Source organism: Trichomycterus rosablanca, chromosome 7 (assembly GCF_030014385.1).
Source record: "Trichomycterus rosablanca isolate fTriRos1 chromosome 7, fTriRos1.hap1, whole genome shotgun sequence".
In the NCBI taxonomy this organism is placed as follows: Eukaryota; Metazoa; Chordata; class Actinopteri; order Siluriformes; family Trichomycteridae; genus Trichomycterus; species Trichomycterus rosablanca.
The window spans coordinates 39,313,351-39,336,700 of record NC_085994.1 but is presented as its reverse complement, the minus strand read 5'-3'; the positions used below and the strand labels follow the sequence as shown (position 1 = coordinate 39,336,700).

General features: G+C 43.6%; 2 protein-coding genes across 2 annotated transcripts in view; both read right to left on the bottom strand.

Annotated features, from left to right (window-relative positions):
- Positions 1-19,236, bottom strand: part of si:dkey-220o5.5 (actin filament-associated protein 1-like 2) — a 27,045-nt gene extending 7,809 nt beyond the window's left edge. Inside the window, exons 1-6 of the mRNA XM_062998195.1 lie at positions 19,221-19,236; positions 7,505-7,642; positions 6,600-6,688; positions 1,813-1,915; positions 1,511-1,728; positions 470-646 (exon numbers count right to left, since the gene is read on the bottom strand). Coding sequence (XP_062854265.1) covers positions 470-646; positions 1,511-1,728; positions 1,813-1,915; positions 6,600-6,688; positions 7,505-7,642; positions 19,221-19,236 — 741 coding nt within the window. The remainder of the gene's footprint in view (positions 1-469; positions 647-1,510; positions 1,729-1,812; positions 1,916-6,599; positions 6,689-7,504; positions 7,643-19,220) is intronic.
- Positions 19,237-20,302: 1,066 nt separating this feature from the next.
- The window catches only part of LOC134318599 (dematin-like), a 33,616-nt gene continuing 30,568 nt past the window's right edge, over positions 20,303-23,350 (bottom strand). Inside the window, exons 16-17 of the mRNA XM_062999600.1 lie at positions 22,940-23,017; positions 20,303-22,836 (exon numbers count right to left, since the gene is read on the bottom strand). Coding sequence (XP_062855670.1) covers positions 22,723-22,836; positions 22,940-23,017 — 192 coding nt within the window. The 3' untranslated portion in view covers positions 20,303-22,722. The remainder of the gene's footprint in view (positions 22,837-22,939; positions 23,018-23,350) is intronic.

Here is a 23,350-nt window from a genome sequence, read left to right as displayed (position 1 = left end):
ATGTAGACAGAACATCAGCGAGACAGCTAAGACATATTTGAGACACACTACTTTGATTATAAGACATATGTGTGATACGATGTAGACGAGACATTTATGAGACACATAATATGAGTGCACATAATATAAGCAACACACAAAGACAAAAATGAGACATAAGTAAGGTGAGAGCCACACAGAGGATACACGATGCATAGAGACGCAGGTGAGACTCAGGAGACAAGATGTCAATGAGACGATAATGAAACTTGTGTGAGACGTGTACACGACATCAAAACACAGTAAACGCAAATACAAAGACAAATAAGACATACTGTAGATGAGACACAAATGAGACATTGAGAGAAATATGAGACAACCCATAAAGTACAGCTGTGCTATACACACACACACACACACAGATGAGACACCTGTGAGACACAACAGAGACGTTTGAGACGTCTGAAAAGACGAACACTGGGATACGCACCTTCCTCCACTCCTCGGCCTGGCTGCAGCTCTGGAAGCCCAGGATGAGAGTGGCTGATCCCGCCGTCACCTTCAGCTCGTGCTGCATCTTCTTACTGTGTTTGGACTTGTAGACCACCTGACATCCCACCAGCTTCATCTCCAGCAGAGGATTCAGGTCTTTAGCACATTTAAAGCACTGCAGCGCACACACACACACACACACGGCTGCAATTTAGCTGAGGATAGTCTGAAGTGTATACCAAAAGTGAGAAAGTAGAACCTAAAGATCACAGAGTCAGGTCGGTTTGTTTACATTCCACCCACATCTGTAATGCTCACAAATGCAAACATGGCAGACTCTCTGTGTAAATTTCAAGCCTCTTGTGACTGCTAGAGCAAACTGACAATAAATACAAACTCAGTTCCAAAATATTGATCCTGGTCAGGCTGGCAGCAGGCAAACACTGGGCGCAGGGCAGAAACACCTTGGACTGACCTCAGACGTAACCAATCGTGTCTGTGTAGATGTCTGGCCGGCTGATAGCACCAGCCAAAATTCGAACCCTGCCCCACAGGGCGCCAGTGCTACACCCCTGAAAAACCCACAAAGGTAGAACAATATAGATAAAAGGAAAAGTATGAAAGCTGAGTCTTCACAATCGCCAGCTACTCAATCCACCGCCCGCGGCAACCCAGACTTTCAGAAGGAAAACCCAGGGGGCGTGGACATAAATATTTTTAAGCAACATGTGCGTCCATCTAATAATAAATTAAAGTAATTTTAACAGGCACATAAACACAAAATGAACTCGAAGATGAACGCCCCCTTGTGGAGGCTTTACGTTACATCTTGTAAACCACAGTGGGACCAGATTGCCAATTTTATTAATATTAATTAAAATGATGTCTCGATGCATTGTTTGTGTTGCCTTCTGTACGTGTTCCAACAGTGTGGCTTTGTAGTAAGAAAGTGCAGGTGCTAGACTGGCCTGCCTGCAGGCAGGAAATGTGACAGATGCTCTGAAAACTACACTTTATATGATTTCGTTTTTCCTCTCACCAGTAGTGAGTCTTGTTTGATGATGAAGAGCTGCCGCGTCCACTGTCCGAGCCACTTCTTCCTCCACAGGTAGCCACAGATCCTGGACTCGGGAAGTGGGCGGAGACTCAGCTGAGACGAGCTGCACTGGATGTAATGAGCTCTGTCCTTCACGAAATCCTCCTCCTCCTCCTCCTCACCGTAGGACTCGTAGTGACTGCTGTCCGAGTCCAGCTTATCTGAGGGGGCGGAGACACAGACCAGGGGACATCAGAAAAGGAAAGAGTGTGATTTACACCAATAATGGGTGTGGCTTGACTCACCTGTAGACTGATTGGCTGGAATAAAAGGCTCCGCCTCCTCATAACAGTCCTCCTCTTCACTGGAGCGACACGGAGGCCTCGGAGGAACCGAAGGACCCAACGACTGAGGACACACCCACAAAACGAGCAGTTCTTTAAGTAGCACTAACCACACACTTATATATATACACACACACACACACACACACACACACTTTTACACACACCACACACATACACACACCCTACATACACCATACACACACTGCTTACACATACTTCATACACACATACACACCTCGCACACCACACACACCCTTATACACACACACATTTATATACACACTACACACACTTATATACATACACACCACACACACCCTTATACACACACACACATTTATATACACACTATACACACACACTTATATACATACACACCATACACAACACACACTACATACCCACAGCAAACACATCACAAATACACACACACTTCATATAGATCTACACACCACACACACCTCATACACCCTTCATATACACCGCACACACACACTACAAATCACACACACACTACATACCCACAGCAAACACATCACAAATACACACACACTTCATATAGATGAACCACACACCACACACCTTATACACCCCACATATACACCGCACACACACACTACAAATCACACACATACACACACACACACACATACACAGCATACCCACAGCAAACACATCACATACACACACACACTTCATATAGATCTACACACCACACACACCTCACACACCTTACATATACACCGCACACACACACTACAAATCACACACACACAACACATCACAAATACACACACACTTCATATAGATCTACACACCACACACACCTTACATATACACCACACACACAACACTACAAATCACACACACACACTACATACACATCACACACACAGCATACACACAGCACACACTACATTCACACACTTTATACACATTAACACACCACACAAAACACATACACACTACATACAAACCACACACATAATACACACTACATACACACCCCACATACCACATACACACCACACACAGTGCATACATGCTACATACACACCACACACACATCAAACACCCTACATACACATCACACACACATCAAACACCCTACATACACACACATCACACACACATCAAACACCCTACATACACACCACACACACATCAAACACCCTCCATACACCATACACACACATCACACACAGTGCATACATACTGAATACGCACTAGAGACACTACAAACACACACACACACACATCACACACCCTACATACACACCACACACACATCATAAACACATACACACACACCTCACATACACACAACACAATGCATACATACTACATATACACCACACACACACACACACAACATACACACAACTCATTACTAACACACACACACACTTCATAAACATCACACACACAGTGGGGTTAGTCTGTGTATAAATCTCAGCGTTAAATTTTTTAGTGTTTATGTGACTTTTCTTCTGCATTGTTTTTATGTTTGTGGTTTAGGGAGGATCCCAGCGTTTACGTTCCCTTCATCAGATACATGAGTGCGGGTCAGAGATGAAAGAACCCTGTGTGTGTGTGTGTGTGTGTGTGTGTGTGTGTGTGTGTGTGTGTGTTTGTGTGTGTGTTATAGAGACAAACATCAACAGGACCGGAAGGACACACGCTCAGTCATCTCAGGACAGGAGATATTGTCTGCTCGGCTGGCACTGACCTCATCACCTCTAGAACTTCATCATGGTAGCTGCGTTCCCTCAGGGTGGGTGTTCTATCACGCCATCTCAGTTCTGCCCCCCCCCCACCCCCCCAAACATGAAACAATCATTCAGTCACAAAGAGAAGAGCTGGAAGAGTCTGAAGAGAGTCTGAGAGGTCACCAAAACTACTGGTTCACCATCGACGTTTCAATTCATCAAGGTGGGGTTGAGGTCAGCGCCTTGGAGTTCCTGATGTTCCTGGAGTTCCTCTCCACCAACCCCATCAAGCTACGTCCTAATGGAACGCCATAATAGCGATGGGTGTGGCCAAAACACCTGAACGTAATGATTAGAAGGTTGTCCACATAATTTTGTCCATTTCGAAGGTCCATTCAAATCATTTCACTTTGTTTCTGGACGGTTCCTCTGCCCGACGTTGGCGCGATGCTGGCACTGACCTCATCGTCTCTAGAGCTTCGACCCTCGCCGCCTGACTTCCTTTCCCTCAGTGTGGGTGTTTTATCTCCCTTTATCTCCCTATCGTCCCATTGGGGGGGGTCGCTGTACCCCCACCCCACCCCATCACGTACACAGAAATAATTAACCATGCAAAACGTATACTTCCTTTTCTCTCGGCCAATAGGACGGCAGCGCAGCCCGGAGCATTAAGATGGGCCTTTTGGATAAATACAGCATTTCCTGTCCCAGATAAACTTCCCCCTCTTCACTTCCTCGAGGATTCTGCAGAAGATCTAAAAGCTGGACTTCTAGAAACCAGTAAAGCAACTGGTGTGAAACTAGGTTTCTTATAAAGCATTAAGAGTCAAAACTGGCGATGTGAAAGGAACGTCCATCCATCCATCTACAGGTTTATCTCAGACATCTCCAGCTTTTTCCATCCAAAAGTCTTAATCCATCTCCATCCATCTCCATCCAAACCTTGTTCTATCCATCTCTATTTGAGAGTCTCCATATTTCTCCATCCAAACATCTCCATGCATCTCCATCCAAGAGCCCCCATCCCCCACAATCCAAGAGTTCCCATCCATCTCCATCCAAACATCTCCATACATTTTCATCCAAAAGTCTCCATCCATCTTCATCTAAACATCTCCATGCATCTCCATCCAATTGTCCCCATCCATCTCCATTCAAATCTTTTTCTATCAATCTCCATCCCAGTGTATCCATCTATCTTCATCTTAACATCTTTATCCATCTCCACCCATCTCCATCTAAACATCTTCATCCATCTCCATCCAAACATCTCCATCCATCTCCATCTAAACATCTTCATCCATCTCCATCTAAACATCTCCATGCATCTCCATCCATCTCCGTCTAAACATCTCTATCCATCTCAATCTAAACATCTCCATTCATCTCCATCTAAACATCTCCATCTAAACATCACCATCCATCTCCATCTAAATATCTCCATCCATCTCCATCTAAACATCTCCATCTAAACATCTCCATCTAAACATCACCATCCATCTCCATCTAAATATCTCCATCCATCTCCATCTAAACATCTCCATCCATCTCCATCTAAACATCTCCATGCATCTCCATGTAATTGTCCCCATCCTTCTCTTTTCAAATCTTTTTCTCCATCCCAGTGTATCCATCTATCTCCATCTTAACGTCTTTATCCACCTCCATCCAAACATCTCCATCCAAGTGTCCCTATCCCCCACCATCCAAGAGTTCCAATCCACCTCCATCCAAATGTCTCCATCCAAATCTTTTTCTATCAAACTCTATCCAAAAGTCTCCACCCACCTCCACCCAAACATCTCCATTCATCTCCATTCAAGTCTCCATCTAAACATCTCCATCTGAGTGTCTCTATCCATCTACATCCTAACGTCTCCATCCAAACATTTCAATCCAAACTTTTGATTCTTCTTTGTGCATCTCATGTTCATCTCACTCACACACTCACCCTCACACACTCTCACACACTCTCACACACTCTCACACACTCTCACACACTCTCACACACTCTGATTGTTGTTTACCTCTATTCAGCCACTCTGAAGGCCTCAGTTATGGGTAGGGTGTGACCTCTGACCTCAGGCAGGACCCCTGGGTGAGACGGATAAATGGATCCGCAGATCAGCCGCACCGCAGATGGAAAACTCTCTCTGGCTGACCTCGACACAGCTCGGGGCCGGCGCGCTGCCTCCTAACCTCTCATTGGCCGACCACAACACAGCGGCGGTACAACCCGGAGCTTCTGGGATTTTTAACCAATACAGAAAATCCCACAACACACACAGCACAGGCCTGTCATTACCTACACACGGCCAGTGTGTCCTAAAATACACACATCCAACAGCCCAAGTCCCGTAAAACCTTCACGAAAATACACACGGGAGCTTCGTCCAGGTGGTGATAACACACATAATCTCATCCAGCACTACTAACGTTCTAATAAAAACTCTTCTCATCAGGATTTGGGATACGCCCAGTGTCACCACATCAAAGTACGAGGGGTGAATCAAAACCAGTGTGTACTTGGTGCCCCTACCTAACAGCAAGCACTACGTCTGGCATTCAAAACAGGCACTAAATATTACCTGGCTTATACCATCACTACTGTGAAACATGGTGCTGGAAGCATGATGCTATGGGGGGGCGTCTTAGAGGCAGGGACAGTTCTTGAAGAAAACCTCCTCCAAAGTGCAGAAAAACTGACTGAGGTGACAGTTCACCGTTTAGCACCACAATAACCCGAATCATACAGCCAAAACAACACTGAAGTGGCTTTGGACCGAGTCTTTGAGTGGCCCAGCCAAAAGCCAGACTTAAACCTCACCAAAGATCAGTGGAGCGACCTGAAGATGGTAGTTCAGAGGTTCTGCCATGAAGAATGGGATAAACTGCCCAAATCCAGATGTGCAAAACTTGTATCCAAGCAGACCTACATCTGTAATCGCTGCCTAATGGGAGTGATTAGGTGCAGATTGGTGGTAAAAATGGTTGGAGCAGATATAGTGGTGATGATGTTGAGGAGATCGGACCTACCGTGCGCCACTCAGCAGACGTCTGATCTCGTAGATCATTGCTGGGGGTTTCAGAGGGACAGTTCATGATCATGTACTCGGCATCCTCCACTACACAAACACACACACAGTAAACAGTTTATTTATGAAACATTCATTTTACAGTCATACTGATCACTATACATACACTATACAGCCAAAAGTTTTTGGACACTTGTCTTTACAGAGCTTGCTTCAAACATGAATAGGGACCTGAATGTACCTGAGTATATCTAAATGAACGTGAGTAGATCTGCAGTGGGTCTGAATGAACCTGAGTAGATCTGGAATTGAACTGAGTGGATCTGGAATGAACCTGAGCAGATGTGAATGGATCTGCAGTGGGTCTGAATGGATCTGAGCAGATCTGAATGGACCTGAGTTGATCTGAATGAACCTGAGTAGAACAGGAATGGACCTGAGCGGATCTGAAGAGGATCTAAATGGACCTGAGCGGATCTGCAGCGGATCTGTTGTTGACAGCTGGAACAGAGTTTGGTGTTGTGGTGTTTTTTTTACGACCGCAGAAGAATTTACAGCGAGGCAGCAGTGGAAGTCTTCAGATAGTTTCAGTGTTGAATGTGCCCCGTCTGACCCCTGGGTGACCCGACCACACCCACACACAACTTTACTGAAACACTTCACACACTGCTGCGGAAGTGTGACTCTATTAAAAGCATCGGGGTGTGTGTGTGTGTGTGGGGGGGGGGGGGGGGGGGGGGTGTTCTGGGGGTCCCTCTGCCTTCACTATGTAATACGGATGCCATAAGGGATTCATAAAGGAATCGTTTGTTCAAATCGACTCTTTTAAACGCTTCAGTGAGCTCTGGACATTCTCGGTACATAATCATGCACCGACTCAGTCAGTAAAGAGCTTGGTCATCTCACCTGGTGCGTCCTTCTGTTCCTGGAGTTTGGACAGCAGCTCTGAGATGGACTTCTTCTGGGCCTGAGCGATGTAGCTGAGGTTCTCGCCATCCAGAACCTGAAGGAACGACTGCAGGTCCGAAACCAGCCGAGCCAAAACTGCGGAATCAGAAGAGTCGCCTGGTTATCGTTCATGATTCTGCAGGTGATTCAGAGTCGTATGGATGTGAAGTTGTGAAGATGAATCAGATTCGTTCGCTATACAAACAGTAACAAACCCGAGAAGCTCGTCTGTGTTAGAAACGCACCCACGTCGGATCTGTCTGAATATCCGCCTGCAGGCTTTGTGAATCTGATTGAAAGGAGATTTCTCTGCTTTGTGCTGATGATTTATAGGGACACAGAGACACTTCTGTTGATTATTTAGCCCCCTCATACACCCAAAAAAAACCAAGGGACTCATCATCTGCGACCCTCTTTAATTCGCTCACACTGAACATCATTCATTTTCATTTCATTCCACATTATAAAGCACAAATCGGAGCGCTTCGGCTATTTTAAGCTTCAGAAACGATTTGTGAACTAAGGAGCTGCTTTTGGAAGTAGGGTTTTTTTAAGTTTAGAATAATTAGCTTCATAATATTGTCAGAAAGGAAGAATAACAGGGCGTGAGAAGCCCCGCAAGTGCAGGATGCTTAACCAAGGTAGAATAACACTAGAGCTAAAAAGCCACAAACAGAAAATAAGAGGTGGCCAAAACAACGGAAACAAACTAACAAAGGAGAACGTGGACAGAAGAGGGACAGAGCAGAACTGAGAAACTGTTGTCACAATAAGACAAGCTGGTCTAGGGTGCCAGGACGGCAATGCATGAGAAGCACCCACCCGCCAACTTTTGCAGCCCACGTCCAGGATGGGCCCAAAAGTGGGGCCCGCTCCAGAAAAGAGCCTTGCTTTGGTGTTATAACTTCAAATCTATATAAAATGTATATACAATTATATAGACCTTAAAAAATAGTTTTTTAAAATCAATTAAGTAAACGACCAGAAAAACCTATACAATTACTTTTACTATACAATTATCTTCTAGACCTTTATCAGTGGTCACAGGACACGGGGCGCTGTTGGCTGGATATATTTTTGGTTGGTGGATTATTCTCAGTCCAGCAGTGACAGTGAGGTGTTTAAAAACTCCAGCAGCACCGCTGGGTCTGATCCACTCATACCAGCACAACACACACTAACACACCACCACCATGTCAGTGTCAGTGCAGTGCTGAGAATCATCCACCACCTAAATAATACCTGCTCTGTGGTGGTCCTGTGGGGGTCCTGACCATTGAAGAACAGGGTGAAAGCAGGCTAAAAAAGTATGTAGAGAAACAGATGGACTACAGTCAGTAATTGTAGAACTACAGAGCTGATAAAATGGACAGTGAGTGTAGAAACAAGGAGGTGGTTTTAATGTTATGGCTGATCAGTGTATATCTTTAACTCATTTTTTAGACTGTAGGATCATCAGTGCAGCACAACTACTTCCCAGTTTGCTCCAGTATTAAAGAGTGACTGGAGTTGGTTGGAATGAATCACGTCGGCTCATAAAAGGCGCTTTAGATTCATGAGAACTGCTGTCGATTCATAATTTATTGTGGACACACACAGACGGCGCTTCAGCCGTTCACATGGACTCACGGCTCGCTCGCTCCAGCCCACCAGATGTGGGATCAGCACTGAGCTCTTGGTATTTCTCTCTCCCCCCTGTTCCATAATTACTCTGTTTATTTTCTTCAGGAGAAACTTTCATCAGGCCGTACGTTCCTCACCACGACTGAAACATACAGTAAACACACATGGTGGTGGTGGACAAAATGATGGAAACAATACATTGGTTTACATTGTTGCTTTGAGACGACGTGATTTGACCACATAAAGAAGGTCGATGCTTCAAGCCACACCTTTGCCGAGTTGCAATGTTGGGTCCCTGAGTATGGCCCCTAACCGCCAAGACTTGCATTGTATCAGTCACTATTTAAAGTTCCTTTGTATAAACGTGTCTGCTAAATGACACAAATGTAAATGTTGTATAGCGTGTATAGTGTTGTATAATAACAGTGTATAGTGACAGTGAACAGTAGTAGTGTATAGAAAAGTGTGGAGCAGAAGTGTGTAGTAGTTACAATGTAGTAGCAGTAGTGTGTAGTAGCAGTATATAGTAGTAGTGTGTAGTTACAGATACAGTAGCAGTATATAGTAGTAGTGTGTAGTTACAGATACAGTAGCAGTATATAGTAGTAGTGTGTAGTTACAGATACAGTAGCAGTGTGTAGTAGAGTGTAGCAGTGTGTACAGTAGCAGTATGTAGTATTAGTGTGTAGTTACAGTGTAGTAGTCATGTGTAGTAGCAGTGTATGGCAGTAGTGTGTAGTAACTGTATATAGTAGCAGTGTATAGTTACAGTGTTTAGTAGTAGTGTGTAGTAACTGTATATAGTAGCAGTGTATAGTTACAGTGTTTAGTAGTAGTGTGTAGTAACTGTATATAGTAGCAGTGCGTAGTAGCGGTAGTGTGTAGTTACACTGTAGTAGTCATGTGATGTAGCAGTGTATGGCAGTAGCATGCAGTAGCAGTAGTGTGTAGTAACTGTGTATACTAGCAGTGTATAGTTACAATGTTTAGTAGCTGTGTGTAGTAGCAATAGTGTGTAGTAACTGTATATAGTAGCAGTGTATAGTTACAGTGTATAGTAGTAGTGTGTAGTTACAATGTACAGTAAGTGTATAGTAACAATGTGTAGTTGTAGTGTAGCATTAGTGTGTAGTAACTGTGTATACTAGCAGTGTATAGTTACAGTGTATAGTAGTAGTGTGTAGTTACAATGTTTAGTAGCAGTGTGTAGTAGCAGTAGTGTGTAGTTACAGTGTACAGTAACAGTGTATAGTAACAATGTGTAGTTGTAGTGTAGCATTAGTGTGTAGTAACTGTGTATAGTAGCAGTGTATAGTGACTGTTTAGTAGTAGTGTGTAGTAACTGTATATTGTAGCAGTATATAGCAGGAGTGTGTAGTTACAATGTTAAGTAGCAGTAGTGTGTAGTTACAGTGTACAGTAACAGTGTGTAGCTACAGTGTAGCATTAGTGTGCAGTAACTGTATAGCAGCAGTGCATATTAGTAGTGTGTAGTTACAATGTATAGTAGCGGTGTTTAGTAGCAGTGTGTATATAAGCAAAAGTGTGTCGTAGCATTGTGTCGTACAGTTTGTAATTACAGAGCACAGTAGCAGTGTTTAGCAATATGTAGCATTGTGTGTAGTTACAGTGTTCAGTGTTGGTGTATATTAGCAGTGTATCTTAGCAGTGTTTAACAGTAGCAGTGTTTAGCAGTAGCAGTGTTTAGCAGCAGTGTGTATATAAGCAGAAGTGTGTAGTAGCAGCGGTCGGTGGTTTGAGAGCTCTGGAGTAAACATCAGAATTCCCACGGGTTTATTTGGGGTCAGAAGCTTTAACGTGGCTTCAGTCATTCTGCCCAAACAAACATCACAAAACCACGAGAAATGCCTCACGGAGGGCACGCCACGAGAGCGCAGCCTGGGTAACACATCACACACAGGCTACACCGAGGTCAGAGGTCACTGAGTCGCCAGTTAACATCAGGTTGTGACTTTAGACGCCAGGATGACCAGAGAGACACAGATGAGTCCCAAAACGAGACCCTCACGATCTATTTCACCCTCATTCCACATGTACGAGGCTTCAGTGGATTTTCTTTTACTTAATCACTTTATAATCATGAAAAATACTGAAACAGCTTCTTATAACAGAAACAGATTCGTACTTATGAAGGAAAGTCCAGAGGTGCCTCCGAATCACCCCAGTGGTTCCCTGTGAACTGGACTACACCAGGAATCTGGACACGTAGGGAGTGAAGTCGTAAGATTGAAAGGGAACTTCAGACTGTAGGAAGTCGTGAGTGAAGCTTCATCACTACACAGGAAGTCAACAGTTAACTTTACCCATCATTCACGGCGTGACTTGAGGGTTAAGACGGCCGGAGTGTTATCTGAGAGCAGCAAACGGTACGAGCAGGATTCTTTCAGACTAACGTGTGATTAATCTTTGCTGAAAATTATAGACGATGTGAAAGTGACCAGCGAACGTCCAGAAACTCAACGTCAGTCGGTTCTGGGAGTGGCGTCGAGTTTTAAAGGTATTTTTTCCCATAAGGATGTTTGGGAAACCTGTTAATGCGTCCATGATCTCATGGAACTACGTATATTTTAGGCTAAAGTAAAATAATGAGGTTGTTTTTGACACTTATAGACAGAATATAACACAAATATAATATAAACACACTGAAATACAATTAAAAACAGTTAAATACAATAAAAGCTGCACTTTAGCTTTACTTCTTTATTGTTTCTTTAATCATGAAGATGCTTGATCTTCAGTACCGGCACATTCACACGAGAAGCAAAAGCAAAACCACTTAAAACTTAACGTGACTTATTGTAGTAAAACAGCGAGTGAGGAATGTGATTAGTGGAGGAACTTATGAGCAGTAATAATGAAGAGAAGTTTAGTGCTCCTGTCTCCTTCTTTTACTACATTAAATCACGTTAAGCTTTATTTATTTATTTATATATATTTTTCTTTATGCATTTTCTCCCCTTTAAGTGCATCCAATTGCCCGATTGCGTCATGCTTCCTCTCCACCAATGCCGATCCCTGCTCTGATTGAGGAGAACGAAGCTAACCCACGCCCCCTCCGACACGTGGGCAGCATCCTTATGCATCCGTATACACTTTGAAGAGTGCAGTGCAGCTCAGCACTGTGTACGGAGAGACAAACCCTGAGAGCACTCTTTTCTCATCTCTGTGCAGGCGCCATCAATCAGCCAGCCGAGGTCATATTTGCACCAGTCATGGGAGAGAGAGACCCCATCCGGCTTAGACCCGCCCATATCTGAACAACAGGCCAATCGTTGTTCATGTGGCCGCTCAGCCTTAGCCGGCAGGCAGAGCTGAGGTTCGACACAATGTATTCAAGATCCAGCTCTGGTTCCAGCGCGTGCGGCCATTAAGCATTATTTTAAACCAGAAGCGTTTTAGACTCTGGGAGAAGCTGCTGTAACACAAGTTTAAAAGTGAAACAGGGAGGAGAATTCAGATAAACACAGATACACGTGGAGCTGTAACCCTGGATCTGACGCTTATTCCACACTAATGCAGATTCGGCTCATATTCACACAGCCGAAGCAGAGCCGAGTTTAAGGGTACATATTTCTGCACGAAGGGTTTAGGGGACGTCGAGTTACAAGGTACCACTGTGTATGTTTAAGGTTCATTAGTTCCCTAGTTAGTTTAGAAAGCAAAGAGACGCTTTTTGACATTTACGAATGAAGGGATTCAACCAAATGAACTTCCCTTATAGCGGAGTAAACACAGGGACGCTGCAGTAGGACCCCGAGGACCAGAATCCAGCTCAGGTTTTCGTTTGAACTAAACCAACATTAGCTTTCGGGTGACAGTTCTGACCCTAGCTGCTAACTCACTAAATAAACACACGCTAACCAGACGTCAACTCCCGACCAGGGACGAGACCTTCAGCCAGACACATCAAGGTCTCTGATCCGTCCAGGCTTCCTGCTTTTCATGATGAATACCTTTACACACACTGATCAAGCCGGGACAGTATCACTGTACCTGCCTCAGAGACGCTGTTACACCCCATGTGCTTCTTCTGAAGACGTCCAGATAGTTTCTGCTACCAGCAGGTCGTTCATCTCCTAATATTTTGGTTCATGCATGTTTATATAATTAAATATAATCATTATATTGTGATCATTCAATGAAATAAAGTTCAACACGTCTGGCTCACGCCAGCTGCCCGTATCACGCGACGCTGCTATGAATTCCCATCATTCCCTGGGGCCTCGAGTTAATTCTAACGTTTCAGCTTCAGCTGTTGTTAGCATAGCCGCGGCGTCTTCTCTCGGTAATCCCAGTGCATCGTGGGTTAACACATGCTGCGTCTGGTTTCTCGTTATAGCTTCACGTGTCGAGTCTGAGAGCCTCCGAATATTTTCATTTCCACCTGCTAATTTTAGTAACGACTATTAAGTTCACATCAACAGTTCACGCCACGGTTTATATATATACACCGATCAGCCATAACATTAAAACCACCTCCTTGTTTCTACACTCACTGTCCATTTTATCAGCTCCACTTACCATATAGAAGCACTTTGTAGACAATTACTGACTGTAGTCCATTTGTTTCTCTACATACTTTGTTAGCCCCCTTTCACCCTGTTCTTCAATGGTCAGGACCCCCACAGGACCACCACAGAGCAGGTATTATTTAGGTGGTGGATCATTCTCAGCACTGCAGTGACACTGACATGGTGGTGGTGTGGTAGTGTGTGTTGTGCTGGTATGAGTGGATCAGACACAGCAGCGCTGCTGGAGTTTTTAAACACCGTGTCCACTCACTGTCCACTCTATTAGACACTCCTACCTAGTCGGGCCACCTTGTAGATGTAAAGTCGGAGACGATCGCTCATCTATTGCTGCTGTTTGAGTCGCTCATCTTCATCAGTGGTCACAGGACGCTGCCCACGGGGCGCTGTTGGCTGGATGTTTTTGGTCGGTGGACTATTCTCAGTCCAGCAGTGACAGTGAGGTGTTTAAAAACTCCAGCAGCACTGCTGTGTCTGATCCACTCATACCAGCACAACACACACTACCACACCACCACCATGTCAGTGTCACTGCAGTGCTGAGAATGATCCACCACCTAAATAATACCTGCTCTGTGGTGGTCCTGTGGGGGTCCTGACCATTGAAGAACAGCATGAAAGGGGGTAACAAAGCATGTAGAGAAACAGATGGACTACAGTCAGTAATTGTAGAACTACAAAGTGCTTGTATATGGTAAGTGGAGCTGATAAAATGGACAGTGAGTGAAGAAACAAGGAGGTGGTTTTAATGTTATGGCTGATCAGTGTATATGTGTATGTATTAATATATAAAACACACACACACACACACACACACACACATATATTTATATATAATTAAGTTAAATAAATAAAAAGTTTCTCTATTTTACTCTTCTTCTCATTAGAGATAAAGTCCAGCCCCGCGGGACTCCTGAGCATCAGCACCTCAGTGGAGCTCTCAGTGCTTCATTCATCTCGTCTCAACAGTACGGTGGGAGGTGATGGAATTCCCAAAATGTCGATGACTAAGGAAACAAATGGAGAGACGGGGGGGGGGTTTGTTGTTGGGGGGGGGTTAAGAGTGAGCGGTCTGGCCTGTGTGACAGCTGTATAATGAAGCCGGGTCACTCGGCAGCTACGTCGGCATGAATGGAGCCACTGTGGTGTGTTTAGAAACGTGAGTCGGATCAGCAGACGTTAGCGATTAGCGGCTCTTACTCGCCGACTTACTCGCCCGGCGCTCAGAATTACGGAGCCGCCGCATCAATTCCGCCAGTGATTGAACTGAGCTGAGCACTGATCCCATCATCAGATCGAACCGACTGGGACGTCTGTTCTATTACCCAGAAGCACTGGGCAGCACTGGGCAGCATGGTTGGAACGCCAATCAACCACAGGGCACCAAACACTCCCACGTTCACTCATTTACTCACTCGCTCACAAGCTAATCTGCATTCTGCCTTTTTAGGAGGTGGGAGGAAATTCAAGTACCGGTGGAACCTGAGGAGAACATGCAAATGTTCCTCAGGACACATGCTGCTGTACCACTGTACTGTGAAACATCTATCAGCAGCAACAGTGGTATTACAGCAGTGGTAGCTCAGCGGTTAAGGTACTGGAGTAGTAATCAGAAGGTTGCTGGTTCAAGCCCCGTCACCATCAAGTTGCCACTGTTGGGCCCCTAAACAAGGCCCTTAACCCCATCATTAAGACACATAAGCTCACAGAGAGGGACACTGAGGGCTGAAAAATCATCTGTCCTGAGCGACAGCGCTCACTACCGAGTTCCAAACTGCCTCTGGAAGCAATGTCAGCATAAGAACTGTTCATTGGTACCTTTATAAATGAGATTCCAACCGTTCTGTGGCTGCACACAAGCCTAAGATCAACATGCACAATGCCAAGTGGTGTACGGAATGGTGCAAAGCACTCGCCCCTCTGGACTGTACAGCAGAGGAATCACTGATGGACAGATCACTGAGGGTTTGAGCACGACCAGACCCAAATGTGAGCTAGAAGAGGCTGTTTTTTTGGTTTGGACAACACACATTGAGTTTTTAGAGGATTATGTGCTTCTAACTGTGCAGCAACGGTTTGGGGATTTCCCTTTCCTGCTTCCCTTTAGTATGACAATGCTTCAGTGCAATAACAAATGTCCTGATTTCAATTCCATCCAAGAACAAATCACGTGGAACGCAGATCGGAATTTAGGTTTTATTGGCTAACATCAGTCTGTAGCTTCACTTGAGATCTTATGACCATATAGAAGCGAATCCCCACAGTCATATTCCAAAACAGGTGTGAAGGTTTTAATAGCAGCAGTTTCATACGAGATGCACAACAAACACACATGATGAATGTGATCTTCAAGTGTCCAGATCAGCAGTGTATATCAGAACAATGTTCTCTAAAATACAAGGATGTAGGTCACAACATCATAAAGAGACATTATTTTGGGGGTGCTGGCGTCTGCTGACATCTGCTCTGACCGACTGAGGGTCGGCGAGGTCAGGGAACAGTTGGAGGTGCCGCTGATGGACGTTACAGACATCTGAACTTCAACATCACAGAGAGGCTTTGTCGAAAAAGATCAAACAGCTACTAAAATGTCCATGAACTCCAGAAAAATGATCGTAAAATAGTTAAAACGTCTTGGTCCTTGGCTGGTAGAGTTTAATTATATCATATTACATGGTCAAAAAATTCAAATAACCTCAGTCGCACTACAAATCCTTACACAAATAGTCATTGTTTACATTTAATAATCCTCATCTCTGCACTTTACAATGTTTAAATGTATATATACACCGATCAGCCATAACATTAAAACCACCTCCTTGTTTCTACACTCACTGTCCATTTTATCAGCTCCACTTACCATATAGAAGCACTTTGTAGTTCTACAATTACTGACTGTAGTCTATCTGTTTCTCTACATACCATTTTAACCTGCTTTCACGCAGTTTCACCACCACAGAGCAGGTATTATTTAGGTGGTGGATCATTCTCAGCACTGCAGTGACACTGACATGGTGCTGGTGTGTTAGTGTGTGTTGTAGAAGAGCGCCGAATTCATGGACTAACAACCAAACCACTCAGGATCAGTCCGTTCTGATTGGTCGATGTGAAGATGAACAGAAGCTCACGATCAGTGCGCTGCAGTCACATGACTGGCTGATTGTGTGATTAAATAAATACACAGAGGTGTTAGGTTAGGTGTTCCTAATAAAGTGACTGGTGAGTGTGTGTGTGTGTGTGTGTGTGTGTGTGTGTGTGTGTGTGTTTTTTAAATGTGAATGCTGAAGGTGGAGCAGACGGACAGACAGATGAGAGACCTTAGAGTGAACTAAGCGTCGCACGTGTGTGTGTGTGTGTGTGTGTGTGTGTGCGGCTTTACAACAGCTGCTTGTTCGGCCCGACACAAGCCCATTCAGCAGCGGCTATCAGCAACTTCTAACACAAATAACCTCCAGACTCACAAGCCTCCTGAGATCCTCCTGCTGCTCTACACACTCCGCACACAGCGGTGTTTTAATGATGCTGGATGGACTAGCGCTGGTGGTAGCATAACAATCTGGTCCTGTTTCCAGAAAGTGAAATCAATCTGTTCATCAGTTCTGTTAGGAATACGTCTACAGAGCAAAGATCTCACCTAAAGCATGTTAAGACATAAAAAAACATACACTACATGGCCAAACGTATTTGGACGCCTGACCATGAGCTTGCCGGACGTCACATTTCAAAAACTAAATGGTATTTAAATAGAATGACCACTGTGTGATCTTTTCAGCTAGAACACCAGACGCTCTTCTGTGAAGGCTTCTTACAGGACTTTGAAGCATGTCTGTGGGAATTTGTGGCCACTCAGTCAAAAGATGAAAGCGTTTATATGGCTGGATACTGATAAACACGTAGTAGTTGAGCTGCATGTATATTTTTTACATATAATCTTTGCTATATAAAAAAAAAAAACTGAATTATCAGATGAAGGATCTCAAAATTAGTGTACGAGATTTATTCTAATGATTCAGTCACAGACAAGAAACCATTCAGATCTTTAAGACCAGACGTTCGTACCCAGTGACTTCAAATGTAAGTTATAATAGATGAACTTTAAAAATGCCATTGAATTCATCATAAATGAGTCAACATAAATCTCCACACAGATCATCAATTTCCATTGTCAGCATTTAGAGGTACTGTGACATTATATTGTCTAAGCAATTGAAGGTTAAGGGCCTTGCTCAAGGGGCCAACACTGGCAACCTGGAAGTGGTGGGGCTTAAACCAGCAACCTTTCCATTACTAGTCCAGTACCTTAACCGCTAGGCTACAACTGAGTTACAATCCAGCTTCTCCATCCAGCACACACACACACACACACACACACACCTTCCTGTAATTTTAAGGGAGTTTTTCCTTGCCACTGTCGCCCTCGGCTTGCTCAACAGGGGTTTTTGTATCTGTTGGTCCTGGATTTTGTAAAGTTGCTTTGAGACAATGTCTGTCTATAAGCGCTATATAAATAAATTTGACTTCACTTGACACACACACAAACGTAAGACAATCCCACTTATGTTTTATTGTTGTGTCTACGTGTATCTATGTATTATAGATCCGCTTGAGATTATATTGTGTATTTAATTGATCATTTGATGTATTTATTATATGTTTATTACTATTATAGTCATCATTACAAATTCTGTATTGCTATTGGATGTATTTATGGATATCTCTTCATCTTTACACACTTTATTGAATTAAATGTGCTTCCCTATCGTAAGAATTCTACATAATAATTATTAAAGAATAAATTGTATAATAAACAAACTCAAACTGACTGCATGTAAGACTGCAAACACTCGTTTTACATCCAACCTGGAACACAAACAGCTAGAAAATCCACACACACACACACACACACACACACACACACACACTGTACATGAGAGGATAGTTCTGTCTATTGGTGGTGTTTGGTGGTGTTTTGGTGGGTTTCTTCACTACTCCCATTAAAACCTCCCACAAGCTGCTTGTTTTTGTAAAAATGGATTTTATGATGTGTTTGTTTTCAAAAAATAGTTCTTATTTAGGATGGACGAACAAAATAAAACCAAAGCCAGCAGAGAAACCCAAAAGTCGAGCTTACACAGATTGTGCTTTTCCAAATCTGTGCATTGGGATCTATTTCTAGTCTGTATAGTGTTATGCAAAAGTTTAAACACACCCAGGAAAGTAAGTTCCATGTTTTAAAAAGATGTTCACATGTCCTTCACCCCTCAATTAAGAAAAACTAACTTTTTTCATTTCAAAATGAGGTGCACAATTTTTATTTATTTAACGGAACTTTTGGACATGCCACTTCCCCCCTAATTCAGCTCATAAACACTAACTGTGCACTAAAAGATGCAAAAGTTTGTTATGTGTTTAGCACTAGAATAAAAGAAAACAGCACTGGATTTGATGCGGGGGGTCAAACCTTCTGCAGAAGACAGAAAGCTGTGCAGGGATTCACTCACCTTTCTGCTTGTCCATCGCTGGTAAAACAAAAAAAGCTTAAAATCCCTCTCTGAGACTGTCTCTGTCCTCTCTCCTGTTCATGTCTTCACTTCCAAATGAAGGAGCAATGCGACTGAGCACCATAAATAACAGGACGCTGTTACACTCCGCACCTCAGAGCTTCATCTCATCTCTGTACTGATGTTAACTCACGGACTTTCTCCTCTCCGCCTTTCTTTCTTTCTTCCTAACATCGGGACTGGACACAACTCAACACCAACACTACAGAGTGCACTAGATAGGGAGCACAAGCCTGTAGATATATCCCTATGTAGTGCGCTCATGTAGGGTTAATGGAGTTATATGAATGTATTCCAGCTTCTTAAGCCACCTGCTGGTCATGAGAAGTTACTGCACACACTAACAAAACTGTTCTACTCAAATATTTCATTCATTTATTTATATATTTATTTATTCATTAATACGACTGGATTAAACCTGGTTAGGGTCGCGGTAGGTATATTTCAGACAGATTCAAATCCACCCTGGACCCAGTATTTATTCATTTACAGCTAGAGACGATCCAGAGGAGCCAGTCCACCTTCTGCATGTTTTAGCAGACGGAAGGATATTTATTTATTATGATTTTAAAGTCATGTTTTACACATGAATGAGAGGACAGGTACAGTAGTTACACACTCGTTACACAAGATTCATCAGTTCACAGGTTTAATGTCAAACACAGTCAGGGATAATTTAATACTTCCAGTTCACCTCACCTGCATGTTTATGGACCGTGGGAGGAAACCGAAGCTTCTGGAGGAAACCCACACAGACACGGGGAGAACATGCAAACTCCACACAGAAAGGACCCGGACCGCCACACGTGGGAGGTGCTGGGAGGTGACAGTGTTACCCACTGAGCCACCATGCCGCCCGAGAGAGGAGTGACAGGAGGAAACCCATGTGGACCCGGGGCCAACATACAAAACTCATCTGACCTTTTCATTATAAGCATAAAAGCAAATTCTGATCATTTGTTCTTCCATCTGGGAGAAAGTTTATACTGTATTACAACAATGTTATAAAAACAGCACTCACGACTTTTTCAAATTCTTTATTGAACAGAAAATGCAAGCGCCAACTGTTCACCAAAATGTGCTAATAAAGTCTAAACGACAAGAAAATAACAAAACAACAATCACATGGCAGTCGTGTACACTCACCGCACCAAATCATAGAAAGAAAGAAAGAAAGAAAGAAAGAAAGAAAGAAAGAAAGAAAGAAAGAGAAAGAAAGAAAGAAAAAGAGAGAGAGAGAGAGAGAGAGAGAGAGAGAGAGAGAGAGAGAAAGAAAGAAAGAAAGAAAGAAAGAAAGAAAGAAAGAAAGAAAGAAAGAAAGAAAAGAGAGAGAGAGAGAGAGAGAGAGAGAGAGAGAGAGAGAGAGAGAGAGAGAGAGAAAGATAGAAAGAAAGAAAGAAAGAAAGAAAGAAAGAAAAAGAGAGAGAGAGAGAGAGAGAGAGAGAGAGAGAGAGAGAGAGAGAAAGAAAGAAAGAAAGATAGAAAGAAAGAAAGAAAGAAAGAAAGAAAGAAAGAAAGAAAGAAAGAAAGAAAGAAAGAAAGAAGTAGATTTTATGATGACAGACCCATCGTACTAGTACAGCAGGTCTTGCGACGTCTCTACTGGGATACAAGATCTAGAGAAACTTGTGATAAGCTGATTTGGAATCAAGTTGAATTAGAGCAGGAATAAAAACGGTTTGAATTCTATAAGCCCGGGGCTCAGTGTACTCGACAGCACGTCTAATTAGTGCACCAGCAAAAGTACAATCCCACACTGTCTAGCATACAGGATGGAGTCCGGACGCAAACAGGAAATCCGTCTGTGTGAACAACGTGGCCGGTCATAACCATTACGGCTAAAAACAATCAGCAATCTTAATGAAAGGGGATGAAACGTGCTGGCAGCTGTGATCAGGAAAATATAAACACTGGGATTTGGTTTGATGCGAATCGATGTGCTGTTACCCACGAGGAAAGATTATCGTGCATTGAAACATCTCTGAGAGAACTAAATGAAACGGTAAGTCTATTTCTGAAACATTAGATTTAGGTTTTTAGTTGAAGACTTAAGGAATTTAATTTAAGCATTTTAATGCTTGTTTGTTTGTTTATTAGGATTTTAACGTCATGTTTTACACTGTGGTTACATCATGACAGGAACGGTAGTTACTCATTACACAAGGTTCATCAGTTCACAAGGTTATATCGAACACAGTCATGGACAATTTAGTGTCTCCAGTTCACCTCACTTGGACGTCTTTGGACAGTGGGAGGAAACCAGAGCGCCCAGAGGAAACCCACGCGGACACGGGGAGAACATGCAAACGCCCCACAGAAAGGACCCGGACAGCCCCACCTGGGGATCGAACACAGGACCTTCTTGCTGTGAGGTGACGGTGCTACCCACTTAGCCTCCGTGCTGCCCCGGCATTTTAATGCAGTAGGTGTTTAAACATCACTGATTAGCTGTGCTTGCTTTTTTGTACAGTTGGATTTTGGTAGGTCAGTGGTTAGAGTACTAGACTAGTCATCAAAATGCCCACCACCACTACCAAAAGCCCACTCTTGGGCCCCTAATCCTCATTTTAAGTACTTTAAGTACCAAAAATGTACAAAAAAATTCCCCACAAGGTCCCAATTGCCCCTCTGAGACTCTCCTGAAGGTGATTGATAACATGAACATGACTAAGTTTTGTGTGTTTCTTTAGTTATCAATCCTGCAGTAATACTGCACGGCAGTTGTAGCCTAGTGGTTAAGGTACTGAACCAGTAATCAAAACGTCACTGGTTGGAGCCTCATTGCTGCCAGGTTGCCACTGGCGGGCCCTTGAGCAAGGCCCTTAACCCTCAAATGCTTAGACAGTATATACTGTCACAGTACTGTAAGTAACTGTGTAATACTGGGACTGTTCATAAACCAGTCGAGTCTCTGGAACAAATGGCAGCACGTGATACCAGTAAGTGAGTCTTTCAGGAGCCACCAGACCCACTTGGACCCTGATTAGGGTGATTCAGGTACTAAAAATGAACGAATAAAGAAATATCGTGATGTACTGTAGAGCTAATTATGGGCGCATACCCAGAGCTGGCAGATTAAGCATTTAATTAGTGATTTATATCCATTTATTTATTACTAGAGCTCATCATGGCTTCCAAAAGTGGCAGTGAAGTGATTTTAAACTACTGTAGCATCTAATAAAATCTAATCATCATCATCATCATCATCATCATCGTAGAGCAGGCACTTTCACTCCTGATAGAGTAACTGTAACTACAGACATCATGACATCAAGCGTTTGTGACGTTACACCTCGATTCCTCAGGTCACTCAAGCGTTCGTCCCTCAGTCTCTTGCTGGTGGATTTTCACGATCATCTTCCATCGTCTCTCGGTTCTCCTTCAAGCAGCAGCGGCGCACTCACACAAGACCTCTATAAACAAACTCTGGTTGCCTGTAGTGCTAGAAGAGCGACGCCTTCTTCTTCAGATCATTCCTCTTCCACAGCGAGAGCTGATCGAACTCCTGCATGCTCATCTCGAACAGAGTCTGAAACTCCTCTGGAGACAGATGCTTCTGGAAGAAGAGATGAGATTAGTTAGTGCTGCCCCCTGCTGGTGCGTCTGCAGTACAGTGAAAGATCGTACATGAAATCAGTCCAGCAGTTTGGATGCTGTACCTCCAGCCTGGTCCGGTCCACTCCGGGTGGGAGCTTATGTCTGCCCTGAGTCACCATGAGCACCTCATAGGGGTAAATCTGCCCGAACAAACCAAAACAAGTGGTACATCATGAGCAGGACTATTAACATTATTAATTAATTCATTCATTCATTAAGAAAAAGCAGCCTGAACAGGTCACCAGTACCAGGACAGCACACACACACACACACACACACACACACTTCGGACAGTTTTTAGTAGCTCCAATTGACCTCACCTACAGGTCTTTGTGCTTGTGGGAAGAAACCAGAGCACCCAGAGGAAATCCACATGGACACGGAGAACATGCAAACTCCACAAAGAAAGAGCTGTTCTTTCTGCTCATTCCCTGTTCCGTCCACTTTCTCTAACGTTTCTGATATTCTGGCCA